Genomic DNA, 25,865 nt, shown 5'->3' with positions numbered 1-25,865 from the left:
TGTGCCGTTTTAGGGCACTTCGCGGAGACGTGCTCATGTTCCCCGCATCCAAAACACTTCCCCTCTTTGATGTAGTTGGCCCTCTCTTGAAGAGTGAGCCGGGGTCGTGAATCCTTGTCTTTCTTTTCTTGAGAACTCTTTCTCTTTCTACTTTCATTATTAGAAGTCTGTTCGGTTCTTTGAGTGAAGATCTCATCACTGGGGTAAGTCAGATTGCCTGAATGTATGGCAAAACCCCTTTTCGCATGACCCATCAATTCTTGAATAGAATTTGACTTTTGTTCTAAGCAGTTATCTTGGATCTGTGTAGGAAGTCCTTAGCAAAACCGCTCAGTCTGTTCTTTAAACGAGACCTTAAATGAAGAGGCTGGTAGAAAAGAGCTCCAAAATCTCTCGTAATACGCGTGCAGAGAATCTCTTTTGGTCATCATCTGAAGGTGATTTCAAGCAGTTCGTATATCTTGTTCGTACTCCGGAGTCAACCAAGAAGAAATAAAAAGCCTTTTGAATTTCAACCATTTAACCGGAGCTTCCTTTCTCAGTAGAAGGGTGGACCACCATGTTTGAGCATTTCCCTTGAAGAAAGAGGTAGCCCTCCGAATCTTGGAGTGCTCTGAGTAATGCACTCTAGAGAAAGCTATGTCAAACTGTTGTATACGAAGGCCAAAGCCCTCGGAGCATCTCGAAATCCAAAAGAAGAGTCAAATTTAATTGACTGTCCACCTTCTTTGAATTCTCTAACTTTCTTGCTTTTATCTTGGAGGAAGTCATACTGGTTGGCTTTATAGAAATGCTTCTTCTTTGCGTAAAACATGTGATCGTCGGAGTCCGAACTATCTGAGGATGAGTCCTCTGTAGAACTATCAAAAACTGTGCGAAACTTAGGCTTCTTTGCCTTTTTCTTGCCCTTTCCGAAGCTTTGCTTTTTGCTTCACTTTTTTCCTTTTCTGTCTTCTTCACTCGAGTTAGAAGAGCTAGAAGAACTGTAAGAAGAAGAAGAAAAAGAAGTAGAGGAACTGGGTAGTCCTTCAAATCGTACACGCTTCTTCTGCTTTCTTGCCGATTAAAAAGTAGATTGATGACCCAAATATCCGAGGTGTAACCAACTTGGACACTCCAAGTCAAGATTTGACCGCAACACAGCAGAGATTCACTTCAAAAGAGTTTACAGTTCACAAGTAATTCGACACGGCCCGGCGGAGCTCCGTGCCTAGAGATATTGGCCCCAAAGACTGGCGTCCCTTTCAGTATTTCTTTTTGTATTCATCTTCAAGCAAAGTACAACTTCAGTGGGCGCTCTCTCGCAGACTCTGCGTCCAGATGCTCTGCAGAGGGAGCCCCCTTGGGTTCTTTATAAAGGTTACAAGGGTTGCTAAAAGCAGAGCCCCAAAAGCTTCAAAAATTAAAAGCTTCTTTTTAAAGTTCTTAAAATAAAGCAACTTAAAAAACCTCTCCAAAATAAAGCTGGCGTAGGAATTTTCCACCCTTTGCGTAGAAAAAGCAGCCAGCTTTTGCGTAGGCTTTCTGTACAGCCAGCCGCGTCATGAGGTTCCGCTTTTTTCGGCGGGAATTGCGGGGCTGCCATACGGACCTGCCACGTCAGCAAAACAGCGTGAATTTCGAAAAGAAACTTGCCACGTCACTGCCTTGTCAGCATTTCAGCCAGCCGGGGCGGGGGGGGGGGGTTGTGTACAGTGGGGCAGCCACGTGACCAGTTTGTGACATACCCCCCTCTTGAAAGCATTGTAATCGCCCTCGATTACGCCTGCAAAACAGATAGAAGCCATAAACTATCTTAGCAGACACTGACTGTTAGTACCGACGCACTAGGAACACACATCTAGCACGTGTACCAATCGACAGTCACATCACACGACATCATAGGACATCACTTGACATCACATGACAAATCACATTCAAAAACTCATTCGGATCTCAGACCATGATTAATCGGCAACGTATTTAGCAATCGCATCTAGATCCACTCGGAACCCCATATAGGCCCGATTGTCTAATCCCTATTGTAACCATGTCTATCAAGATCTTTCAGGCCGAAATGCTACAGTCATTTCGTCTATCAGTTTCTGCACTTAAACAAGTCAAGAACAAGTCACTATCATTGTTTTTGGGAATTCCAGTTCATAAAGTCATACAACAGAATACTGTCAGCCCACAGTATCCTTGAAACTCAAAAGAGACTTCAGTGACTTTAGTATCAAAAATCGGGGCAATTTGTTGACAAAGGAGTGGAGCGACTCCCCTCTTGTGCATACCCGCTGCACTAAATTCCGCCCAAGCTGAGTTCGGGGTTCCATTTGGAATAGACTATGCTAAATCAAATGCTTCAAGGTAAAGATTCACAATCTGAGGAGTATTTGCCAAGTCCTCTTCCTCCATTCACTTCGGATCCAATGCGGAGCAAGTCTTGAATTTAACAAGAACTGTCTTATCGCTTTACCCTCTATCTTTCTGTGCAAATATCTGCTCGTTTTCCTCCACTTCGGTTTGCTCATCTGGCTCCCCATCATCGGGCACATCGCCTTCAAAAGGCTTCAAGAGACTCACATGAAAAACATTGTGAATTCTCCAAGTATCGGGTAGCTTCAGTCCAAAGGAGACATCATTTATCTTTTTGGAAAATTTGGAAAGGTCCATAGTATCTCATGCTAAGCTTTCGAAAAAGAAAGCTGCTCCTCTCCCTTTTTCTTTTTCAGGTGTGCCTTTTCAAAACGTAAGAGCACCCAATCGTTCTCCTTCAATTTCAAATCGCGACGATATCGATCTGCTGCCTTTTTCTGAGATTTCTCCAAAGCCTTTCGGACCAAGTCCAAGTCCCTCGTGAATTGGTCGGCTTCAGAAGAAAATCGTATCTTTCGTGCCAAGGAAGGGTGACCTTCGTAGCAAATTCAATAATCTCAAATGTCACCTTCCCCATCAAAGAGTTAATCGTGTTTCTGTAAGCATATTCCACCAAAGGTAAAAACCTCATGAAGTCTTTAGATTCAAAGAAGAAGACTTCAACAAATCCAGTACCACTGAATTAGCAATCTCTGATTGCCCGTTAATCTGCGTGTGGAACGATGACGAGAACTGCAACCGCGTGCCAATGTTCTCCCAAATAGCCTTCCAAAACAAACTTGTGATTATGGGGTCTCTCTTGGAGGCAATCGTCTCAGGTATGCCATGTAATATGAATATCTGGGCAATAAACAATCGTGTCCACGCTGTGTTTTCGGGAGATCAAAAATGAAATCCATTGCAAATACTTTTCCAGGGGCGGATGGGTATGGGTAAAGGCTGTAACAATCCCTGTGCTTTATGCTTGTCAAAACTTGACCTTCTGGCATACCAAGCAACTGCGTACAAAATCGCCCACGTCCTTCTTGAGTCTTGGCCAAAAGAGTATCTCCCTACACCTTTCAAGTTGGTAGCAATGCCGCGGTGACCCGTAAAAGGCGGACAGTGACATTCGGTCATAACCTTTCCCCTCAACGGCTGTGTAATGCACAACATAGTTTTCTTCATCAAGTAAAAATCCCGAATGGAATATCCCACTACTATCTCCCCATTCCGTATCCGAGTGAAAATATCTGCAAAATCTGTATCTGTGGCATACTGATCGACCATATCCTCGAAGCTCCTATGATGTATCGCGGAAATAGCCAGAACCAACGGCTTCCGGGACAAAGCATCTGCCACCAAATTCTTCTGTCCCTGCACATGGACAATGTGGAAGTGAAACTGTGACAAGATGTTCGCCCACCGCATTTGCTTTTCCGATAGCTGCTTCTATGACAAGAAGTAGCGTAAACTCTGATGGTCTGTGAAGACAGTAAAATCCGCTCCGAGTAGGTAATGTCGCCACTGAGTAAGAGCATGGATAACCGCCAAACGCACTTTCTCATAAATTTGTGCTGTCAATTCCGGCCTTGAAAACAATCGGCTTTCGTAAATAATGACATGGCCTTTTTGCATTAAGACTGCACCTAGACTACGACCACAAGCATCACAATATACTTCAAATGACTTCTACAAATCTGGCAAAGTCAAAACTGGTCCTGTAGTCACTTTCTCTTTCAATGTCTGAAAGGCAGTCATCTCTATGGATCCCCACGAGAAAGCGACTCCTTTCTGCGTCAACATATGCAAAGGGAAAGCAACCTCTGCAAACTTTCTAATGAACCGCCCGTAGTACGAACACAAGCCCAAGAAGCTTCTAACTTCATGGACATTCTTCAAATGGGGCCAATTACGGATAGGCTCTATCTTGGTCGGGTCTATCTGCACTCCTGCTGAGACGTGTCCCAAAAACTGTATCTCTGGTAAGGAAAATTCACTTTTCTTCGCATTAATCACCAACTTGTGATCTCATAATGCCTGAAAGAACTGTAACAGATGTTCTCTATGTTCTGCCTCATCCTTGGAAAAAACAATGATGTCGTCAAAGAAAGTGCCAACTAATAGTTTGTACTCTTGAAAAATCCTAAGTCCATCATCCGGTTAAATGTCGCAGGAGCATTGGTTAGGCCAAAAGGCATCACCAAAAACTCAAATAACCCAAAAGTCGTCCGAAAAGCTGTCTTGTAGACATCTCCCGGGGCGATTCGGATCTGATGATAAATCGATCCTGCTAAAACACGAGGATCCCTGTAGTCGTTCAAGAATATCATCGATCCTAGGAATCGGAAATCTGTTCTTGATGGCGATTTTGTTGAGAGCTCTATAATCGATGCACATTCTCCAAGATCCGTCTTTCTTCAAAATCAACAACACTAGAGAGCAGAATGGTGAAGTACTAGGCCGGACAAGACCCTTGGTTCATAATTTCTTCGTTCTGGGCTCGGCTCACATGGTAAGGTGGCTGGTTTGGTGGTGTGCTTCCAGGTATCAGATCGATGATATGATCCTCAGGACAAGCTGGTGGTAACTTGTCTGGCAGGCCTAGAAAAGCAATCGGCATGAGTGTGGAGAAAATCTTGGCGTTCTTTTTCTATGTCAAAACATATTCGACCTTCAATCATCATTAAGTTCTCTCCAGAAAATCGAGGAAAGAAGCTGAATTTCATCAAGTACAATGTCTGTGCTCTTCATTTGTCAAGGTCGCTTTCTCTGCCCGAGAGTCAACCACGGCATTGTTCGTATGGTACCAAGGGATTTTGAGGAGGACATCACAACCTCCCAAGGGCATTACGTAGAAGTCCTCGTGCCCTAAACACCTCCGACATTGCAAAGGAAGTTTGCCAATGATCGGTGTAATGGCATCATCCCGTCCGAGTGTCGCTAGAAGTACCTCCGCTTGTGGCCTCAGCCTGTCAGGCGTAATCCCAAATCGAGCCGCCAATTCAAGTGAAAAGAAGTTGGCCTTGGCTCCATCAAAGAAAAATGAGGGCTTCCTGTTCTTTCACTTCAAAGTTTGTACTTTCGTTCATCTGATTCGGTTCGGGCCCCACGCAATGTGGTCCAGTTCTGTTTTCATGTGCCTTTTCTGCCACATTCCTTTGCTGCTCTAGAACTTTCTGACCTATTTGCAGTCCGTTCTTGCTATGCCTTTTTGGGGCACTTTGCGGAGATGTGCCCATGTTCCCCGCATCCAAAACATTTCCCCTTTGTGAGATAGATAACCCTTTCTCTAAGAGTCTGTTGGGGACGTGTATCATTCTTTTCGTTGTTATGGGAACTCTTTCCCTTTCTACTTTCGTTGTGAGAGGTCTGTTGGGTTCTCTGAGTCAAGATCTCATCAATGGGGCAAGTCAAATTTCCCGAATGTATTGCAAAACCCCGGTTTCACATGACCCATCAATTCTTCAAAAGTATTCAACTTCTGTTCCAAGCAGTAGTCTATCTCTGTAGGAAGTCTGCAGCAAAACCGCTCAATCTGTTCCTTAAACAAGACCTTCATAAATGAAGAGGCTGGTAGAAAAGAGTTCCAAAATCTCTCGCAATAAGCATCCAAAGAATCTCCCTTGGTCATCCGAAGATGATTCCAAGCAGTTCGTATATCTCGTTCGTACTCCCAAGTCAGCCAGGAAGAAATAAAAAGCCTTTCAACCATTTAACCGGAGCTTCCTTTCTCAATAGAAGAGTGAACCACCAGGTTCGAGCATCACGGAACCCAGAAAAGGATTCAAATCGACTGTCCACCTTCTTTAAATTCTTTGACCTTCTTGCTTTTATCTTCGAGGAAGTCATATTGGTTGGCTTAAAAAAAAAAAAGTTTCTTCTTTGCATAAAACATGTGATCGTCGGAGTCCGAAGTATTTGAGGATGAGTCCTCGGTAGAACTGTCAGAAACTGTGCGAAATCTAGGCTTCTTTGCCTTTTTCTTGCCCTTTCTGAAGCTTTGCTTGTCCTTTCCTTCTATGAGTACATGTTCTGCTTTTTTGCACTCGTCTGTCTTTTCGGCTTTACTCCCTTTCTGAGAGTAAAAGCAATGGCCACACGCCATCTCGAGTAACTCGTATCAATCGGGTAATTCTTCAAGTGTATTACCAATCTCGGGTTCTTGGAGTACTTAATCAATCTGTTCACACATATGCCAATTTGCAGTTGAGGTTTGTACTCCTTTTCTGGCAAACTTGTCCGTTTTTTTTTTTTTGGCCCAAATCTTCATTCTTTTCTTCAGTTCCCGTGCCAGATCTTCAACTTTTCTTTGCCTTCCCATTGAGAGGTGTCATCTCTGTCAGATTCTTCACCAGAACCCATGTGTAACTTGGGATTTTTAATGGCCTTATGCCGTGTAAGACAGAGCGATGAAGACGGGAGCGCGCCCGATGCGTGATGTATAAAGGGTGGGAGTGGCTAATAAGTCCGGGGTAAAAAGGATCGGATCCTCCGTAGAAGAAGAAACTTTCTGCGCTCTAATACCACTGTAACCAACTTGGACACTCCAAGTCAAGATTCTACCGCGACACAACAGAGATTCACTTCAAAACAGTTCACAGTCCAGAATTGATTCGACACGGCCCGGCGGAGTTCCTGCCTAGATATTGGCCCCAAAGACTGGCGCCCCTTTCGGTATTTCTGTTTGTATTAATCTTCGAGCAAAGTACAACTTCCGCGGGTGCTCGCTCTTAGACTCTGCGTCTAGATGCTCGGCAGAGGGAGCCCCCTTGGGTTCTTTATAAAGGTTACAAGGGTTGCTAAAAGCAGAGCCTCAAAAGCTTCAAAAATCAAAAGCTTCTTTTTAAAGTTCTTAAAATAAAGCAACTTAAAAAATTTCTCCAAAATAAAGCTAGCATAGGAATTTTCCAGCCTTTGCGTAGAAAAAGCAGCTAGCTTTTGCGTAGGCTTTCCGTATAGCCAGCCACATCATCAGGTTCCGCTTTTTCCGGCGTGAATTGCGGGGCTGCCGCACTGGCCTGCCACGTAGCAAAACAACGTGAATTTTGGAAAAAAACCTGCCACGTCAGCATTTCAGCCAGCCGGGGCGGGTGTGTGTGTAAAGTGGGGCAGCCACGTCACCAATTTGTGACACGAGGAAGTCAGTTCTTTCTTCTGCTTTTTGTCGTGCTTTTTGGCTTTATTGTTCGCGTCCAAAAGCCGATTGATCTGTGTCTGAACCACCTCTTGTAATTCTTGCTCTGTAAACATCCTTGAAGAAGGAGGTTTCTTGACTACCGGTCTGATGGATGGTTGTGTGGTTTTATGCCACTGGGTGTGCACTTCTGCAATGGTTTGCTTAGACAAAAAATTTGCAAATTTTGGATCCTTCGCAATTTTAATCATCTGCTTTGTTGCCTCGTCATTACAAAGCTTCTCACTCAAAAGCAGAGAGCCCAAAAGCAACAAGTGCGCTTGGTGAAAATCAGTATAGCCTGGTCAACGCTTTTTTCTTCGCAAATTGCGGAGGGTTTGTACTGTTGCCACGTCAGCAGTGTGAATTGCGGATACCCGTACGGCAGCGAGTCTTTCGCTTTATTTCTCTTATTTCCTTGTGTCCCCGGGGTCCCCTCGTCACTGGCCATAAGTTGGGACAACTTCTAGGGTTGCCACGTCACCAGTTTGTGACAGCGGATCTCAAAATATTGCTTTTTATAAAAGAAATTCTAAAGGAAGAAATCTTGAAGATAGCTTACTAAGCCCACCTGTGATGATCAATGCATGGTAGGAGCAAGAGTGGATTGTGGATTCTGGAGATGACCTTGGCACATACTAGACAAAAGGACCTTGCTCAGTCACGTAGATGGGTGGCAATACAATTAGTGATCTTTTTGATCACTCTTTCCCATAATGCCAGAGTAGAGGAGCTAGTCTCGTCAAATTTTCTAAACAACTTGTTATTTTGGGACGGATTTCAGTAATCCAAAATTTCAATACCGCATTAGTCCTCTTGAAAAGACGCATTAAATGAGGTCATGATTTATTTTCTTTTGAAAAATTTCTTTATTCTCAATTGGAGGGAACAGAGATTTGAGTACATACCAAGCTACAAGGTTTATACTTTTTAGCAAAACACAATATGACACACACAAAAGATTTAAAATACATCCCAATTTTTTGTGCTTGTTTGGACTAGGATGCATGATACGTTTTTCACAAAACATTTTATACATGAATAATGGGCGTATAGTACATTTACCCACATTATTCAACCATATTATTCGATGACATGTCAACTTTTTTAAAATCTTTGTATTATTACTTACATATCGATTGATACCTTATCGATCGATATAAAAATACTATAAAAGTAGAATTTTTTACCTGCATAATACAACTCACCTCCACACAAACTACAAGGCTAACCCGATAGATTATGATAAAAATTTCATCATAATCTATCTCTATTTTTTTGTAGTTTTGATCTCTAGCGCCTCTAGTATTTTTACTATAGCTTGACAAATGCTAGCCTTTATCATGGCTGAGTATGCCCATCACCTCCGGAGGGTGATAGAAACTCAGCTTGTAGGTTTTATAGAGTACGTTCAAAGCATGAATGACCTCTATACAAAACTGCACCTACTCTTGGGCATTGATGACGTGAGTAGGGATGTCATAGCTGTTGTCCAAGCTATTCATGATAAATGTGATAATCTATTATTTCTGTTTGGACAAGCAGCGAAGTTGAGGTCACATATTGTCAAGTTTGGATCTTTGCTCTTCGTAGGTTTGTAGTAGTATTCGTTTTTCGATTTCATTTTCAGCTTACCCGAGGACTTAAGAATGTGTTCCTTTAGAAGTTGTTGAGTGAAGTTGGATTTCTAGGATTAAGTTTTTAAGATGTCTTATCCTTTTTTGCTTGAAGTTGAGTACTTGTTTTAAGCCAAGTAAGCTACGTCAACTTATTTTACGCATGCCTTTCCTAAAAACATTTTTAAGTTAATAATGTTTTGTTTTATCTAGTTTTGTTTCGTAGCAAACAAAGTGATTTAGTTAGTTAGTTTGTTTGTTTTTGTTTTTTCTTTTTTTTTCTTGCTTTTATAATTTAATGAGTGCTTTATTGCCTCTTATAATTCGTGAGTTCAGACTATTCTGAACTTATGAAGGTATATCTATTTTTGTGTAGTGTTTAAAAGTAGCAGACTAACCTACTAAGTGTTTTTATCACATAGTGATTAAAGGCATTTTTAAGTACATAAAGTTAACTTTTAGATAGTAGATATAGAAAAAAGGTACATATGTTTTTACTTCTAAATAGGCTTAGAATTATTTGATTGTTTACTGCATAGAATTTGTGAAAGAGAAAACTTTTCTAATAATTTTTTTTGTATAAATCGATCGATATATGCTAATATTATTCGAAAATTCATGAATAATTTTTAGTGTTTGTGAATAATACCGTACTATTTGCATTATTCGAGATGTTTTATGCAACACAGGTTTTGGGGGAGGATCTATTTACTATTTGGAGGGTATCTCCCTTCATTGTCCCCATAATTCTATGCATGCTTGGATTATAATCCAACATGTGTGTAAAATGATGTGTATGCTCTCCATGATCTGCACATACTACATGCAGAAGGTTAAACGCGCATTACCTTGTAATGAGCCCATGTGCTAAAATGCATATTTGACTTCTTGCAATGTGCACTTTAAAGGAAGGCTGGTACAAGTGTCAGCATATTCACCCATGCCTACGCATATACTTAGCATGCAATTATCTTTGATAAAAAAATGTGGTCCTTTCATGCCACACGGTAGCTTTTAAGTGTTGAATTTGCACATTGCTGGAAGGGAACTAAGCGGTATGTGTTTATTTTCAGGTGCTCAAATCTCAAAATACAGCATTTCAAGAGAGTCTTTGCGATTTCGAGAAGGTATCGATGACCTTAAGTTCAATTCTGTTGGATTGTGCTTAAGTAGCATAGTTAGAAAAGGTGCAAATATGGGTAATTCTTTTGTCAACAAAACATAGTTTCTCTTGGAATGCCGTAATAGCTTTAGTGAAAGTGAAAAGCTGAAAAAGGAAAGTTTCATGTTGTTGTGATTGTGTGTTTATTTTTGGTTCTTATGGTGTTTGTTTATTGTGGCTTAGCAGGTCCGTTGCTTTAATTTATCTTGTTGGCTTTACGAATTGATATCTCTTATGAAAATTGCACCTCTTTCTTAGGCACATACAGGAGGAGAAGTATTGCGACCTATATTATGATAAGATTTATGAAACTACTCTTAATGCTCAAATAGGCAGGGAAGTGAGGGTGCATACAATACAAAGCTCAGTGCTTTGGTTTATAAGTTTTTTTTTTCTTTTTATAGAAGTCGGTGTAATTTTGGAACCAATGTCTTGTGGTCTTCTCTTATTTTGTTGCCCTCAAGAGGTTGATTTTTCGGGTTTCAACTTTCCTGATTTCTGGTTTAGTGGTAGCTTTAACTTTAGATGATCTATTGTTCATAAAACTGTTTTCTTTTTTCTGGACATATTTTGTTTATCAAGAGTGTAATTGAAAGAAAGTAAAGCATTAGTTTCAGCTCTCAAGTTTTTGTTCTTGATTCTTTTGGAAGTTGTTTTGGTAATTTCTAAATCTCTTTGTTACCTCTCTTAATTGGTAAGTTCAAATTTTGCTGGTTTTATGAAGCCATTTGATTACTCCAGCAAAGTTAATTTTGTAATAATTTACAGAGTAGGGTGGTCCAGCTGATTACAAAGCAAGAAGGGACGGCTGCTTGTGAGTAAGCGTGCAATTTAGCAAGTATTTTCATCATGAAGGACAGATTTATGATGCCAATCTCTTATGTATGACTTTTGCAGATGACAATCTAACTACATGCCAAAAATCCTGTGGCATCACAACTTCAGAGAACCATGCAACTGAAATATTGAGTGAGGCAAAAGAAGCTCAAAGTATATTGCAAAGTACTCAAACTCAGATAGTAGAGAGTGAGCAGGTCATAAGTTTGTTGCCAGAGATGTTTGAAACACACACTATCTCTAAACCAAAAGTGCAGAAAGGTTGGTTGTTAAATATTTCTGATAGTACAACGATGTGGCCTTTTACCAACTTGTCCTCTGAGTGTCTTGTGTGAAGTTTTTGGTTTTGGTGGCTAATTGCTTGAATATTGCGTGCGCAATTGGGTTGTCAGATATCATGAATGAATTCAATATGAACCGCATGGTCTGTAATGCCACTAGTGTGAGACTGACAGAGAGGAGAGAAAACAGGATAAGGGAGAAGTATCAACAGAAAGTCTTTTATTCTGTAATTCTTATGGAAGTACATATCAAAATAATTGGAATTGGGGGAAAGGCTCTCAACTAAAAGCTTAGGAGGACCCAGGCTAGAGGTATGCCTGCTTATTAAAAGGCCTGATAAGAGAAATTGAAAGCGTGAAAATGAGGAGTCCATATTAAACATGTGGTCTCTTTCTCAAAATCCTGTCTAGTCTCATAGACGTGCCAAGTGGAGCTCTTATTAAGCTCAACTTGGGTCATAGCAAGGGGTTTTGGACGCCATGTATTTCTTGCAAAAGTAGAAAACATAAATATTTTTTTTCCTAATGTGTGGGCAATGTTGGCTTTACATAGCTTAAGCCCCTTTTTTGAAAATGTGGCATACAAGAATCCATGCTCCATTAATTTGTGGCTGATGAAGACCATCTTTCCCTCCATCAAGGAATTTGTGGATGTTTCGATGTTTTTGACGGATATGACAAGCCAAATGCCTACTAAAAAAGTTTATGTTTTAAGGCATTCCATCCACAGGAATCCTTAGCTGCTTGTTTCAGCATGGTACAAAAATGCCCGAGTGGCCAAACTGGGCATGTAGAAGAGTAGATGAAACTATGCCATGTGAGAGAGGAGCCAAAAGCGTGAAATGCAGCAGCCCTATGGTAATCGACGGCCGTTTTCCCCTATGGTTTGTATTCCTTGAAAATTTCAGGGATTTTTGCACCACCAGTTCTGTTTGTTGTTGCCTGTTTGGCATCTTTTGCCTTGGGAATGATGCAATCATTTCGGGCTCTCATGTGATATGATAGGCGTCTCCCGAATTGTTATAGGGTACTATGAGGCCCCATATCTCCCAAACCTAGTGATCCGTTTGATAGGAGAGCTGGGCCATGAGGTTTATCCTAGGCCACATGCTGGTGTTTTTGGATGCCAACCAACATGGAATAACACGCAAAAAACATGTTACAAACCATTTATGCAAGAGGATTCCGATCGATGTAAATCGAATCTATTGGACATGTCTAGATATGTCGGTCCCATGAATAGGCTCACAAAATTGCCATATACTAGATCCATGGACTCAATAGAAAAACCTTGTCTTTGAAGACGTGGTAGTAGCATGTCCACATAGCACATAGAGCATGTGCATGTGACATCCCCTTCTGCTTAAAGTGAGACACTGGTTTCGAACTCCAATGCACACCTCAATATTGTCTTTGATGAATGGCCTACTCCTGTTAATATCTACCATGGCTACTCTTGAGAGGAAGAGGCTCTGCCAGGCTGATGTGGCAATGTCCACGCCCATGGATGATGGATCATGATGCGTCTACTCACAAGCGATTGGCTGTGTGGATCAAAGATTCCCTTGTTGATTACCGGCAAACAAGAACATTTTCTGCCCCTTTTTCCCTTCCCCTTCATAAACACAGGATCTGGAGTTCAAAAATTTCTCCCCCCTTTCCCTATTCAAACGAAGGATCTGGAGTTCAAAAATCACCATACGAGGAATTGCTATAATTTTCTTGTACCGGAATTGTAACATTTAATGGCCTAATAACTTATGTGTAGCGGAAATTAGCATGAACATAGTGGGCATTTCATTAGAATAGATTCCTAATGAGAATTACAAGAGTGCTTGGGTGGAGAGAGCAACAAAAAGCATAACACCTAGTTAGACAGCATCGACAATACTTTCAAAAGAGAGAGAAATTAAGCTATCGACAACTGTTGAGGACCGGATTTGCATGGAGCCGGTCCCCCCTCCAAAAGGCTTTGTATTATGGTTTCTCCCATCAAGAGAGACATTGTAAAATACAATTCTTTGTGTTCCTTCAAGACTAGCTAGTGCAATGAAGATGGAAGCTTCATACACTAAGCAAAAGACTTAATCAAACACAACTTGAACTATCTCCGTTCTCAGACCCAAGACCTCACACACCTTCGAAGATGGTGAGAGCTAGCAGGGTATGAGAGTAGATTGAGAGGAAGAAGGAGTATCTTACGAGAAAGATGTACATCTCCTCACATAATCACTTATATTAGCATAGCTTAGCTTAGTAATTAGCTTGGTAGAGGAGATGAGCATGCATTGAAGCTTGGCTCTTGGTTGGATTTGCATCCACATGCCAAGAGAGTGTTGATGTAGGCTTCTATCTCACAAGCTTGGAGTAGGTGATGAGCTCTCCATTAAAGCTTGGGAGGAGATAGAGTATTCTTCCTTCACACATGGTCAAGTGTCAGTGTGTGTGTGTCAATGCCAAGCAAAAATCAGCCCCCTCTCTCTCTTGGGCGAGCCCTAGCTGCTAATTAGGTCTGGCTTTTGCCTCATTGGACCTCCCCAGGTCAAGCCAATAGGTATTAAGCAGCATAAGTGATAGCCTTCTGACATGTGTCCCCCTTTCCCCTTTTGTGAGAGCTTTAGGTAATTAAATAATTAAACTAAACTCTCATTGGACCCCTTTGTCTCCTGGCCAATAGAAATCAGGCAAGCCATGGGGCTTCTGAATGCTCATTGGACCCTTTGGGAGACTGCCCAATAGTCTTCTAGGAGACTTAATTCTCATTGGTTTCTTTTATTAAATGTTTTTTAAATTAATTAAACTACATTTACTCTAGCTTAATTCTCATTGGTCCACTTCAAGGGTCTTCCAATAGGAATTGGGCACACCTTGTGGGCATCTGGCCTAGGGAGCTGACATGTGTCCCTCATTCCCTTTGTGTAAAGGGAGCCTGTGTGTGTGTGTGTGGCTTTCTCTCTCATCCCCTACCTTTGGGGCTTGCCCCCTCCCATGTAGGGATGTGCAAAGACTTTTAGAGCACACACAAAGCATCCAATTTTCCCTAGGGTTGACCTTTGGACACAACCTTTGAATTTTGGAACCTTAGCATTTTGGAAGTCTTAATGGGCTGAACCTTAGGGTCTTTTTAGCCCATTGTTGCACATGGCTCTTTTGCAGATGGCCCCCCCTTTGGATCCCTATTTTCCCTCCTTTGGATCCCTACTGTGGCCGGTCTGCTAGCTTAACCAATATTCTAGCTTTTTCTCCCTTGGCACTTCCCCACATTAAATGATCAGTTTAATATGAGAAAATCATTTAGGAGAATTAGATATTGATTATTATGACATTACCTCTCTCTTGAAATCATAGTCGTCCTCGACTATGGTGTAGAGAAGATAAAGCATATTCATGAGTCCTTTTCTTAGCGGGTAGAGGATCCCTATGTTACCCTACGACATCATTCCATAATGGATGACTAGTCTATTTGGCGCTTGAGAGCCTGAGGCTGCCGCAAGCATGTTTGCACATTAGTCCTATCAGTCTTCCATAGTAGAGTGACAAGCTCTACATGGTGTTTGGGAGACGTCGTCTCCGCAAACTTGATCTAAGCATGCATACTACTTCATTTTTGTGCACAAATAAAGAAAAAGAGAGTCTTATAAGACAAAAATTTTGTTCATTTTTAACATTTTGTACATTTGCTTACTCTTGGAAAGCATTGTAAGCATTGACAAGGTTTAGGTTATCCTTTAATTGTATGCCTTGCATCCATCTAGCATCTTCGAAAGGATAATTCTTAAACTTAATAAGATATCGTCGGATAGTCTTACCGCCTCTTAATACCTTGTCTTCATGTCGGAGAATGGACTCGGGCTGTAGCACCTCCTCTTGGTCCTCGATCTCCGGTGGGTCTTCAATAGTTGGTTCTTGAGGTGGCTCTCCTTTGTAAGACTTTAATAGGCTCACATGAAAAGCATTGTGTATGAGCCAATGATTGGGCAACTTAAGTTGATAGGCCATCTCATTGATTGGCCTAACAATCTGGAAGGGACCATAGTACTTTTTTGCTAGTTTAGCATAGTTCTTTTGGTGGCCCGTAGGATTCTTGCCCGTCGTGTGCCTTAATCGAGCCTTGGGAAACTTTAACAAGACCCAATCGTTTTCTTTAAAGGCTTGGGCTCTTCTGTGCTTGTTAGCAGCAGCCTTTTGCCTTTGCTGTGAGATAGAGATAGCATCCTTAATCTTTTGGAAAGATTCTTGTAGGTCTCGGCTATACTCATCTGCAGCGAAGATCTTCCCATGTACCTTAAGTAGCAAGGGACTTTTTGATCTTCCCTCTATTACCTCGAAAGGTGCTTTTCCTGTGGAAGTATGTACAGTGTTATTGTAAGCATACTCTACTAAGGGTAAGTACTTCTCCCATTGGGATCTTTGATCTACTTCCGTTACATAGGCTTTTAGTAGATCGAGAATGGTTAGGTTAGCTATTTCACTTTGGCCATCAGTTTGTGGATGATAGGCCGAAGAGAAGTTTAGCCTTGTTCCTAAATTCTCAAAGAGACCCTTCCAGAAATTACTGGTCATTCTAGGATCTCTATCCGACACTATGGACATTGGCAAGCCATGGTACTTGAAAATTTGTGAAATGAAGAGGGTTGCCATTTGATGGGCTTTGATAGTCTTTTTGACGGGTATAAAATGAGCTTGTTTACTGAACCTGTCTACTATCGTCCATATCCCCGTATTCCCATGGATAGACTTAGGCAATCCAAAGATAAAATCCATGGATATGCTCTCCCAAGGTGAATTAGGGATTGGCAAGGGTTGAAGCAATCCAGGTTGCTTCCCTCTATCAAATTTTGTCTTTTGACATACCACACATTTGGAAACATACTCTTGTAGTATTACCGCCGATATGGTACGTGGCCTTTGGGAGTTGACATACTCCGCCATTCCTTCGGTTAAGCCCGCACAAAATTGTTGCTTTTGCTCTCCAAAATCCAACTTTTTGAAGATAGTGGCTTTGAGTTGTAGGTCCCAAAACTTGTCTACATATTTGTGGATGGATTCATTGGGAGAGAGCTTTAAGCTTCGCCATTCGGTGAGTACTTTGTCTTTGGCATCGGTGGCCAAAAACTGCTTCATAATGAAAGCTCTTAAAGCCTTCCATGTTCGTGGAGCTTCACCGTTGGCTCGTAGGCTAGACCACCATTGTCTGGCGGACTTTTGAAAGTGCATAGCTACATGGCGTAGCTTAGAGGACTCCGTGAAGCCCTCATCTCCAAACGCCGCATCGAATTGCTGGATAAAGGCCAAGACTTTGTCCGTAGCACCGAAGGTGCCATCATAGGTAAGGAAAGAGATGCTCTTCCCTCCCTCTTTGAATTTCTTCAACTTGGACGACCTCTTCCATGCGGCATAGGATTTCCTATGGCCTCTTCTTTTTGATGGTTCAAAAGTTGCACCATCACTTTCTTCAGAAGGTGAAGAATTTGAAGGTGGAGAAGAGGGTGACCTCTTTCTCGCCTTTTTCTTGTCTTGATCTTTGTCGTCTTCACCATAGCTTTCATAAGAGGAAGAGGATGAAGAAGATGGAGAAGAGGGTGTCCTCTTTCTCGCCTTTTTCTTCTCTTGCTTTTTATCATCCCTCTTTGAATTGTGGTGAGGAGAAGAATACGATGGTCTTCTCCGCTTTGGTGGTGATGGAGAGCGTTTAGCCCGCCGTCTTCGTGGAGCCATCTCCGCCGAGGTGGCGGGAGACTCGCTTCTTTCTCGTTCCTTCGGTGGAGGCTCTTGAGTTCTCCTTTGGGAAGGAGATGCATCATCAAGAAGTAAATTCTTGAGCCCTTCATATGGATTCTCTTCTTCTTCCCGAATCGGAGAGAGACCTCTTTTGGTAGTCTCACAAGGAGGCTTCCTAGGTGTTCTCTCGTCATGGTGATGAGCTTGGAGAATCCCGTGAGCACGGAGCTGCCGTTGCACTTCACTTTGGAGAGATGGATTGCCCATGGCTTGTTGAAGCCTAGAAACAAGATAGTTAACAAGCATTGAAGCATCATTAGTAGCTTGCTCATGAGCAAAATCAAAGTTATCAACATTAATTTCACTCTCTTTACTATTGTTAGCCATTCTAACAACTTTTAGGTGTAAACTTTTTAGGTATACTTTGGCACTTCAAGCCCTAGTTGCTACTCTTCTTTACCCCTTTAGAAAAAGCACTCAAGCTACTATACCCGCGGCTCGAATACCATTAATTGCAAGGAATAGAAGAGAGGGTCTTTCGACACCAAAACAGCACCGGCTCCTGGCAAGCTTCTAATAGCTCAATAGTGGTTAAGCCGTAGGCAAGCCCCGTAGGACTCCACTATTAAGACCATAGCTCTCGACGGTGATGCCCCGTTAACTGCACAAAGGCAGGCGCACTGCAAAGCTGAAAAATCCCTATTCTACTTACTCACAGGCAATTAATAATACCAACCATTTGTAGCTAGCTTGAGGACCTCCCTTCTTGAGCAAGAAAAGAGAAACCTTGAGCTCTGATACCAATGTAACATTTAATGGCCTAATAACTTATGTGTAGCGGAAATTAGCATGAACATAGTGGGCATTTCATTAGAATAGATTCCTAATGAGAATTACAAGAGTGCTTGGGTGGAGAGAGCAACAAAAAGCATAACACCTAGTTAGACAGCATCGACAATACTTTCAAAAGAGAGAGAAATTAAGCTATTGACAACTGTTGAGGACCGGATTTGCATGGAGCCGGTCCCCCCTCCAAAAGCCGGTCCCCCCTCCAAAAGGCTTTGTATTATGGTTTCTCCCATCAAGAGAGACATTGTAAAATATAATTCTTTGTGTTCCTTCAAGACTAGCTAGTGCAATGAAGATGGAAGCTTCATACACTAAGCAAAAGACTTAATCAAACACAACTTGAACTATCCCCGTTCTCAGACCCAAGACCTCACACACCTTCGAAGATGGTGAGAGCTAGCAGGGTATGAGAGTAGATTGAGAGGAAGAAGGAGTATCTTACGAGAAAGATGTACATCTCCTCACATAATCACTTATATTAGCATAGCTTAGCTTAGTAATTAGCTTGGTAGAGGAGATGAGCATGCATTGAAGCTTGGCTCTTGGTTGGATTTGCATCCACATGCCAAGAGAGTGTTGATGTAGGCTTCTATCTCACAAGCTTGGAGTAGGTGATGAGCTCTCCATTAAAGCTTGGGAGGAGATAGAGTATTCTTCCTTCACACATGGTCAAGTGTCAGTGTGTGTGTGTCAATGCCAAGCAAAAATCAGCCCCCTCTCTCTCTTGGGCGAGCCCTAACTGCTAATTAGGTCTGTCTTTTGCCTCATTGGACCTCCCCAGGTCAAGCCAATAGGTATTAAGCAGCATAAGTGATAGCCTTCTGACATGTGTCCCCCTTTCCCCTTTTGTGAGAGCTTTAGGTAATTAAATAATTAAACTAAACTCTCATTGGACCCCTTTGTCTCCTGGCCAATAGAAATCAGGCAAGCCATGGGGCTTCTGAATGCTCATTGGACCCTTTGGGAGACTACCCAATAGTCTTCTAGGAGACTTAATTCTCATTGGTTTCTTTTATTAAATGTTTTTTAAATTAATTAAACTACATTTACTCTAGCTTAATTCTCATTGGTCCACTTCAAGGGTCTTCCAATAGGAATTGGGCACACCTTGTGGGCATCTGGCCTAGGGAGCTGACATGTGTCCCTCATTCCCTTTGTGTAAAGGGAGCCTGTGTGTGTGTGTGTGGCTTTCTCTCTCATCCCCTACCTTTGGGGCTCGCCCCCTCCCATGTAGGGATGTGCAAAGACTTTTAGGGCACGCACAAAGCATCCAATTTTCCCTAGGGTTGACCTTTGGACACAACCTTTGAATTTTGGAACCTTAGCATTTTGGAAGTCTTAATGGGCTGAACCTTAGGGTCTGTTTAGCCCATTGTTGCACATGGCTCGTTTGCAGATGGCCCCCCCTTTGGATCCCTATTTTCCCTCCTTTGGATCCCTACTGTGGCCGGTCTGCTAGCTTAACCAATATTCTAGCTTTTTCTCCCTTGGCACTTCCCCACATTAAATGATCAGTTTAATATGAGAATCATTTAGGAGAATTAGATATTGATTATTATGACAGGAATGCTCTACTGTGAAGCTGTAAGAGGTGACCTCCAGCCTACAATCTTCTTTCCTCTGATGTCTCTTTATATGTTTCTAACTTTGTGCTCTCGTATCAATGAAGCCATCTTACTGTGATATATTTTGTGGAGAATTATAGGATATACTACTAATGAACGGCCTTTCCATCACTTGGGGATACACTATTAATGAATGGTTTTTCCATCACCTAGGGTGAAACTTGAAGACATTGTATGTGTGGCTATTATGGTAATACGGCCAAAAATTCCCTAAGAGGAGCTTTAAATATTTTCGCTTCGTCAATATCTTAGTGGCATGAGATCATAGTCTATTTAATCAATTTTATTCGGTAATCTGTTTTTCTCCATAGCATGAAATGTTTTCAATCAAAGAGTTTTCTTGTATGCTAAAAAATGGAGGCAATACAATGATATGCTGTGAAACCTGTTGCTTACTGTCACTCCACCTTCTTTATGTAGGTGATCTTTCTCATTACTCTCGAAGACATGTGGCCTTGAAGATTCTGTATTTGGGTGCAAGGTAGGGTTGATAGGGTACACAAAGGCCATTTTTTGTATTGTCGTACCGTTGAGTGATTGAATGTTATAGTAAAGTGGATCTTTGCTTTTGTTGCTTTGCTGTTCTTTTATTTGATTGAGCAGATTTTCTTGAGCTTCTGTATTGATTTGCCAAACATTTGAGCACATGTAGGGTTTCAAATTTTGACTTGCGATAAACCATGCCTTTTGAAAGTATTGAAGGTTTTAATTTTTGGCATATGGTTCGATCTGGTGGCAAGTCAAAATTTGACACATTCAAAGCATAAAATTGTGACTTGTGACTAGACCATACAAGACGGTTGTGATCCTATGGATGTAGATCTTAGCTCTATAGTCCTGCACTTGACACACCCATTACCCCTTCTTTGTTTGGTTTTCTCTCCAGTCCGTAGTTGCCAAGAAATCCGTTTCTTCCACAGTAGATCTTGGGGAGAGGTTCCTGAAACCTCACGTTTCTGAAACTCATGTTCCTTTGAAGACCAAAACGTTTACTTGTATGATTCCCATCTAGGTTGTTTCTTTGTGTGGTAACGATCTATTTTATTTGAAACTTTGTATTTATTTACCTATGTTGGGATTGTTTCTTGCTCGAGATGTATTAGCATCAGGAGCATATGCTACAGATAGGGCCTGGCACTCTCAGTAGAGCAGCTGACACCAGAGCTCTTGGTTACAAGCCATCTTCACCAGCATAAGAGGGCGATCCAAGACATTAAAGCTAGGCACCAGTGACACCTTAAGGAGAGGTGGCAGAGGAGGACGGCTGCCCGTGCAAAGACTATGTCACTCTTCAAGCACGGCTCCCCTATGTATAATGTGGATGGAGCTGACTAGGGCTGCATTCTCATGCTGTTGTATTTTCTAGGCTAGACATACAGACATGCATTGAGCGGTGCGGAAGCATGAGAGAGAGAGAGAGAGAGAGAGAGAGAGAGAGAGAGAGAGAGAGAGAGAGAGAAAGAAAGAAAGATCTATTAACGTCCTTTAGGAGGCTGAACTCGACCTATAGGACAAAATAGATACATCCATCTTCTATGGGGTCTAGTTCATCAGGTAAGGGAAAGAAAAAAAACCAAAATTCACAGTAGCTCAGAGCTCCATCGTCATGAGCTTACTGTTATACTTACTGTTATACAGTGCTTCCAGGCTATTATGACTCATAAAAGCTTAGTTTTACATAAGGGGTGATAATCCATGAATTTACATCAAAATATGTATATATAAGGAGAGATAATCTCTACTTTGGGGGTGTGGGATTCTTGAATTCTCTAATGAGTGCTTTTCCAGCTCTATATACTGCCCATTTGCCTTCTTTCCTTGCTTCACGTACTTTTGCTAATTCACTGGCTCGATCCTTAAGCTGCAAAGGGGTGAGTTAATCTGAAATCCACACTTTAGTGCCTTGTAGTGATTTTGTTTGCTTCATCACAGCTATCTTCTCCTCCATAGTATCATAATGTACTGCTGCTTGCTTCCCTTTGACCTCCAGGTAGATTGGATCTCCAAGGTCCACAAAAGGCACTGCTTTTCCTAACTTGTGCTTCCATATGGTTGTTTCTGTCATGTATTCGTCCTCTTCTATGACAACTTGGGTCCAATCATCCGGCATACCACCAATCCTGATAACTTTTTTATTTGCCTGCACTTGGTCTCTTTCTTGCATTTCTGAGATAACTTTTGAGAGAGAGAGAGAGAGAGAGAGAGAGAGAGAGAGAGAGAGAGAGAGAGAGAGAAATGAAATGAGAGAAAAAGAATGAAAGATTTTATTTACGTCTTCAAAAGGCCAAAGAGAACTGGCCTATGAGACAAATCAATGTACAAAGTATATATCCGCTGGATATCCTGTGTGCGTGTAAAGCAACAAAAATGTGGGGTGTGACCGGATAATAATCGAACATCCGGTATATACAATGGGGTGTGTGACCGGGTAATAACAAAGCATCCGGTGTACAAAATGTAGTGTGACCGGGTAATAACAAAACATCTGGTATACATGATAGAATATAGAAATGTGATAGGAGGGAGGAGGGTGTAGGGTGTATGTGGCTGAGTCAGCTCCAGCCAGTGGTGAGGGTAGGGTATAGTATCTGATACATCCGCGAGCCTGATGTGATGAGTCTAGCTATGTGAGCTAGGTCAAGCGTCTGCTCTGCTCTGCTCTGAATGTGGGTTGCATGTCGTGCCCTGATGGCCTGAACCTCTCTCCTATGTCTCTGGGATGCTCGAGAGTGATATCCTAGTAGCCGTGGTCTCCGTCTAGCTCTGGCCTCCTCAGCTCGTGCTAGAGTCATCCCCTGGTATGTGGGTGGCTGTGGCTGCGTCTGTGTAGGTGCTAGAGCCTGGAAGTAATCCGTGAGCTGTGTCTGTCTGTCCTCAGCTCTACCCTCCCCCATCTCAAGGGCTCGCTCTCTATGCTGGTGCATCTCTATCAAGAGTCTCCCCAGCAGCCTCTGATCCAATGATGTCATCACTGACTGTAGTGAAACTCTCGGTCTATCAAACAGGATGGGGTAGCGTGATCTGATCTCAGCATAGTGGGGACATCTGCACAGGAAGTGGCTCTCACACTCTACCTCCTGTCTGCACAATTTGCATAGCCTGGCCTCTCGTGGGATGCGGGCTGCTCTGCCACTCTCTATCTCAAGCTGATGTGATGATACTCTGAGCTGTCCAATGGCCACCCTCGTGCCATGCGGTAGATATATGTCCATGTATCTAGGCCGCTGTATGAACCCATCCTCAGTGAGCGTGAGGAAGTGGTCTCTGTAGTATGCCATCTTCGTGGCCAGTGGCCGCGAAGGTGTAATCCAGATCTGCTCTGTGTATCTCTGTATGAGCTCATACCTGATGACTGTGTTCCTCTCAGTGTGTGAGAGGACCTGGCGTGGTGCATCTGGATCATACTGTGAAGGAGGCAATCTGTCCATAGAGTAACCATAAGTCTGAAGCCACCTAGTCACACTGGCATACCATGACCTTTGATCTCCTGAGTCTGCTAGCTCTCGAGACGCCTCTAGAGCAAGGCGAGGTAGTCTGTCTGCTCTCATGTCTCTCAATCTATGAAGATATCCCACAGTCTGGAATAGTGCCTCCACTACCATAGGTGAAGCACCAAACTCTGCTCTCACAATATCATGGGGAACTGATGGCTTACTCCGAATCATCCGGGCAAGCATCAGTATCTGTGGCCTCTCAAGTCTGCTCCACATCTGCTCTGAAAGACCTGGGGTCCATACTGGGGCAGCATATAGTAGGGCTGGAGTGACTAAGGTGTCAAATAACCAGCTCTTCGTGCGAGGCTCCTGAAAATGTGTCTGATGGTAGCCCCTCTCAAGCATAGCTAGCGCTGCGTATGCTCGGGTGGTGCGGTCTCTAGCAGCCTGTGCCATGGAGAAGTGGCCCGTCCTAGCAGTGAACGTGATGCCCAAGTACACATATGACTCTACCACCTCAATCCGGCTATCTGCAAAGGGGAATACTGATCTCCTCCGAACAATCCCTGAAGTGTGGAATATCAGAACCTTTGGCTTGCCAAGGTTCACTGTCACCCCTCTGTCTGTACAAAAGGAGCCGAGAGCCTGTATGTGGAGTTGTAGATCCTCCTGTGACTTTGCAAGTAGAACAATGTCATCAACATATAACATAATATGTACCTGAGTGCCTGAGAGGTCGGCACCTGCTCCTCCACTCTGTCTGATGTAATCTGCTATCTCATCTATATATAAGCCGAAGAGAGTAGGGGAGAGCGGGCAACCCTGCTTCACCCCAATGGTGCTAGTGATGCTATCTGAAAGTCCGCCAGGGCATCTGACTCTGCCTGATACTCGCTCATACAAAGCATATATGGCCCATATCATGTCTGGCGGTATACCCAGAGATATAAGGCGCTGTAACAGTTGCTCTCTAGGGACTGTGTCAAAAGCTTTGCGGAAGTCCACAAAGCAACAGTAGAGGCGTCTCCCTTGGCTCCGTGACTGCTCTATCAGGCATGTGAGAGTGAAGATATGATCCACAGTAGAGAAGGAACGCCGGAAGCCTGCCTGCTCAGGTGCTCGTATCCCCTCGGTCTCTGCGTATCTCCTCAACTCAGACTCTAAGACTGCTCCATAGATCTTGGCCATCATATGGCCAATCATGATAGTCCTGTAGTTAGCTGGATCCATACGGTCCCCAGCTTTGTGTAGAGGCACTATGGTGTGTAGAGTCCAACTCTCTGGAAATCCCTCTGCTAGTGCCGTGCTAAACATATGTGCAATCAGTGGAGCCAAAGTGTGTGCAGCATATATGAAGTGCTCACCCTGAAGCTCAGTGTGGTCCGCCGCCCGTCGGTGCTGTAAACTCTGGATACCTCGTCTCACCATGTCTATGGTAAATAGAGTGGGAGCTGTGGGTCGGGGCTCCACTGGGTGTGGGATGGGAGGCTGGTCCGACATCCGGTATAGTGTCTCAGCATATGCATGCCAAACTGCAGGTTCCTCTATAGGTGTAGGGGGGGCCCGTTGTCTCATGTCTCTCCAGGAGACTGCTGCCTCTCTGCTCGTGTCTCCTCAAAGGCTCTCCTCTTACGTCTAGTAAGAGTGCCCATCTGTCTGTGCATCTGTCTCTTTGAGATCTGTCCAGTGACATGCTGTGCTCTGAGGCTCCGATATAGCTGTCTGCACTCGTCGTCATACCATCTGTTCTGGGGCATCGTCCCAGGGCGTGGTGTATCACTAGAGTGTGTGGTAAGGAGGAAACTCTCTAGTGCCGCAGAGTGGAGAATGGTAGTTAGCTCACTGGTGAGTGTCGAGAGTGGGGCGTCTGGGTCTAGCTGTCGAATCCCTGCATACACATGGTATCTGTATATCTCTGATAGCTCCTCACTGAAGTGTATAGTGGTATGCTGTGTGGAGGGAGGAGCAGGTAACGTGGGTGAACTAGTCCTGATAGATAGACGGAGGTATGTATGGTCTGCCCCAATGGGTCGTGGTGGGATGGTGAAAGAGCTAATGATATCCATGGCCCCTATGGAGCCTAAAATGTAATCCACTATGCTCTGCCCTCTCCTGCCACCATGCCCCATCTTGCCCCCTTTCTGGAAGCATGTATACCCTCCCGATGTCGGCCAACGGGACATCCTGTTGTAAATCAAGAGGTGGTGTGCTGAGCCCAATGCCAATAAGTGTGACCCATATCTGGTGGAGTCACTCCCTCTATCCTCTGAGGTCCGCCCTAGCCCCACGTCCTCTGCTGCTATGGTGTGTAGTAAGGTGGGGTCATCGAAGTCATATATCTCACACTGTCGGCTCTGTGTGGGGGCATTGAAATCCCCTACAAGTAGGATCTCTCCCAATGCCGCGTAGTGAAGGATATCCTCTGATAGAACTGAGAAAGGTGACTGTGTCTGTGGCCCCTCCTCCTCCTCAGCTACACTCTCCTCCTCCTCATCCTCCTCTAGAGTCTCCCCCTCCAATGTAGGCTCATGCCGTGTCTCTGCATGCTCTGCAAAATGTGATCCGCGCGGAGGGAAATAGCATAGTGCAACATGGATGGCTCTATCCTGAGCTAACTGTATACGTACCCACATGAAGCAGGCCTCTGTGTCCCTGCTCATCACTGTGACTCTGTCGTGTAGCTCTCTCCGTACTAGGAGGGCGATCCCTCCTGATCCCCGTGATGCTGGCTGCCTCCCTGTGGACCTCCTAAATGAAGACTCCCAATGATAGCCGCGAACATGTGGGAGACCTCTCTCCTGGCGCTCATGTGTCTCTGTGAGCATGA

The 25,865-nt window shown here is 43.3% G+C and overlaps 1 protein-coding gene across 4 annotated transcripts in view; it reads left to right on the top strand.

Annotated features, from left to right (window-relative positions):
- The window catches only part of LOC147436081 (Pseudouridine synthase family protein), a 180,177-nt gene that overhangs the window by 11,188 nt on the left and 143,124 nt on the right, over nt 1-25,865 (top strand). For all 4 annotated transcript variants that reach the window (XM_086488979.1, XM_086488980.1, XM_086488978.1 and 1 more), the window contains exons 2-5: nt 10,203-10,256; nt 11,060-11,105; nt 11,189-11,389; nt 20,025-20,085. In XM_086488979.1, the coding sequence (XP_086345105.1) occupies nt 10,203-10,256; nt 11,060-11,105; nt 11,189-11,389; nt 20,025-20,085 (362 nt within the window). The remainder of the gene's footprint in view (nt 1-10,202; nt 10,257-11,059; nt 11,106-11,188; nt 11,390-20,024; nt 20,086-25,865) is intronic.

Source organism: Adiantum capillus-veneris, chromosome 18, assembly GCF_014529385.1.
Source record: "Adiantum capillus-veneris isolate H3 chromosome 18, ASM1452938v2, whole genome shotgun sequence".
Lineage (NCBI taxonomy): Eukaryota > Viridiplantae > Streptophyta > Polypodiopsida > Polypodiales > Pteridaceae > Adiantum > Adiantum capillus-veneris.
Note: the sequence above shows the minus strand (reverse complement) of the source record. Positions and strands in the feature narration are given on the sequence as shown.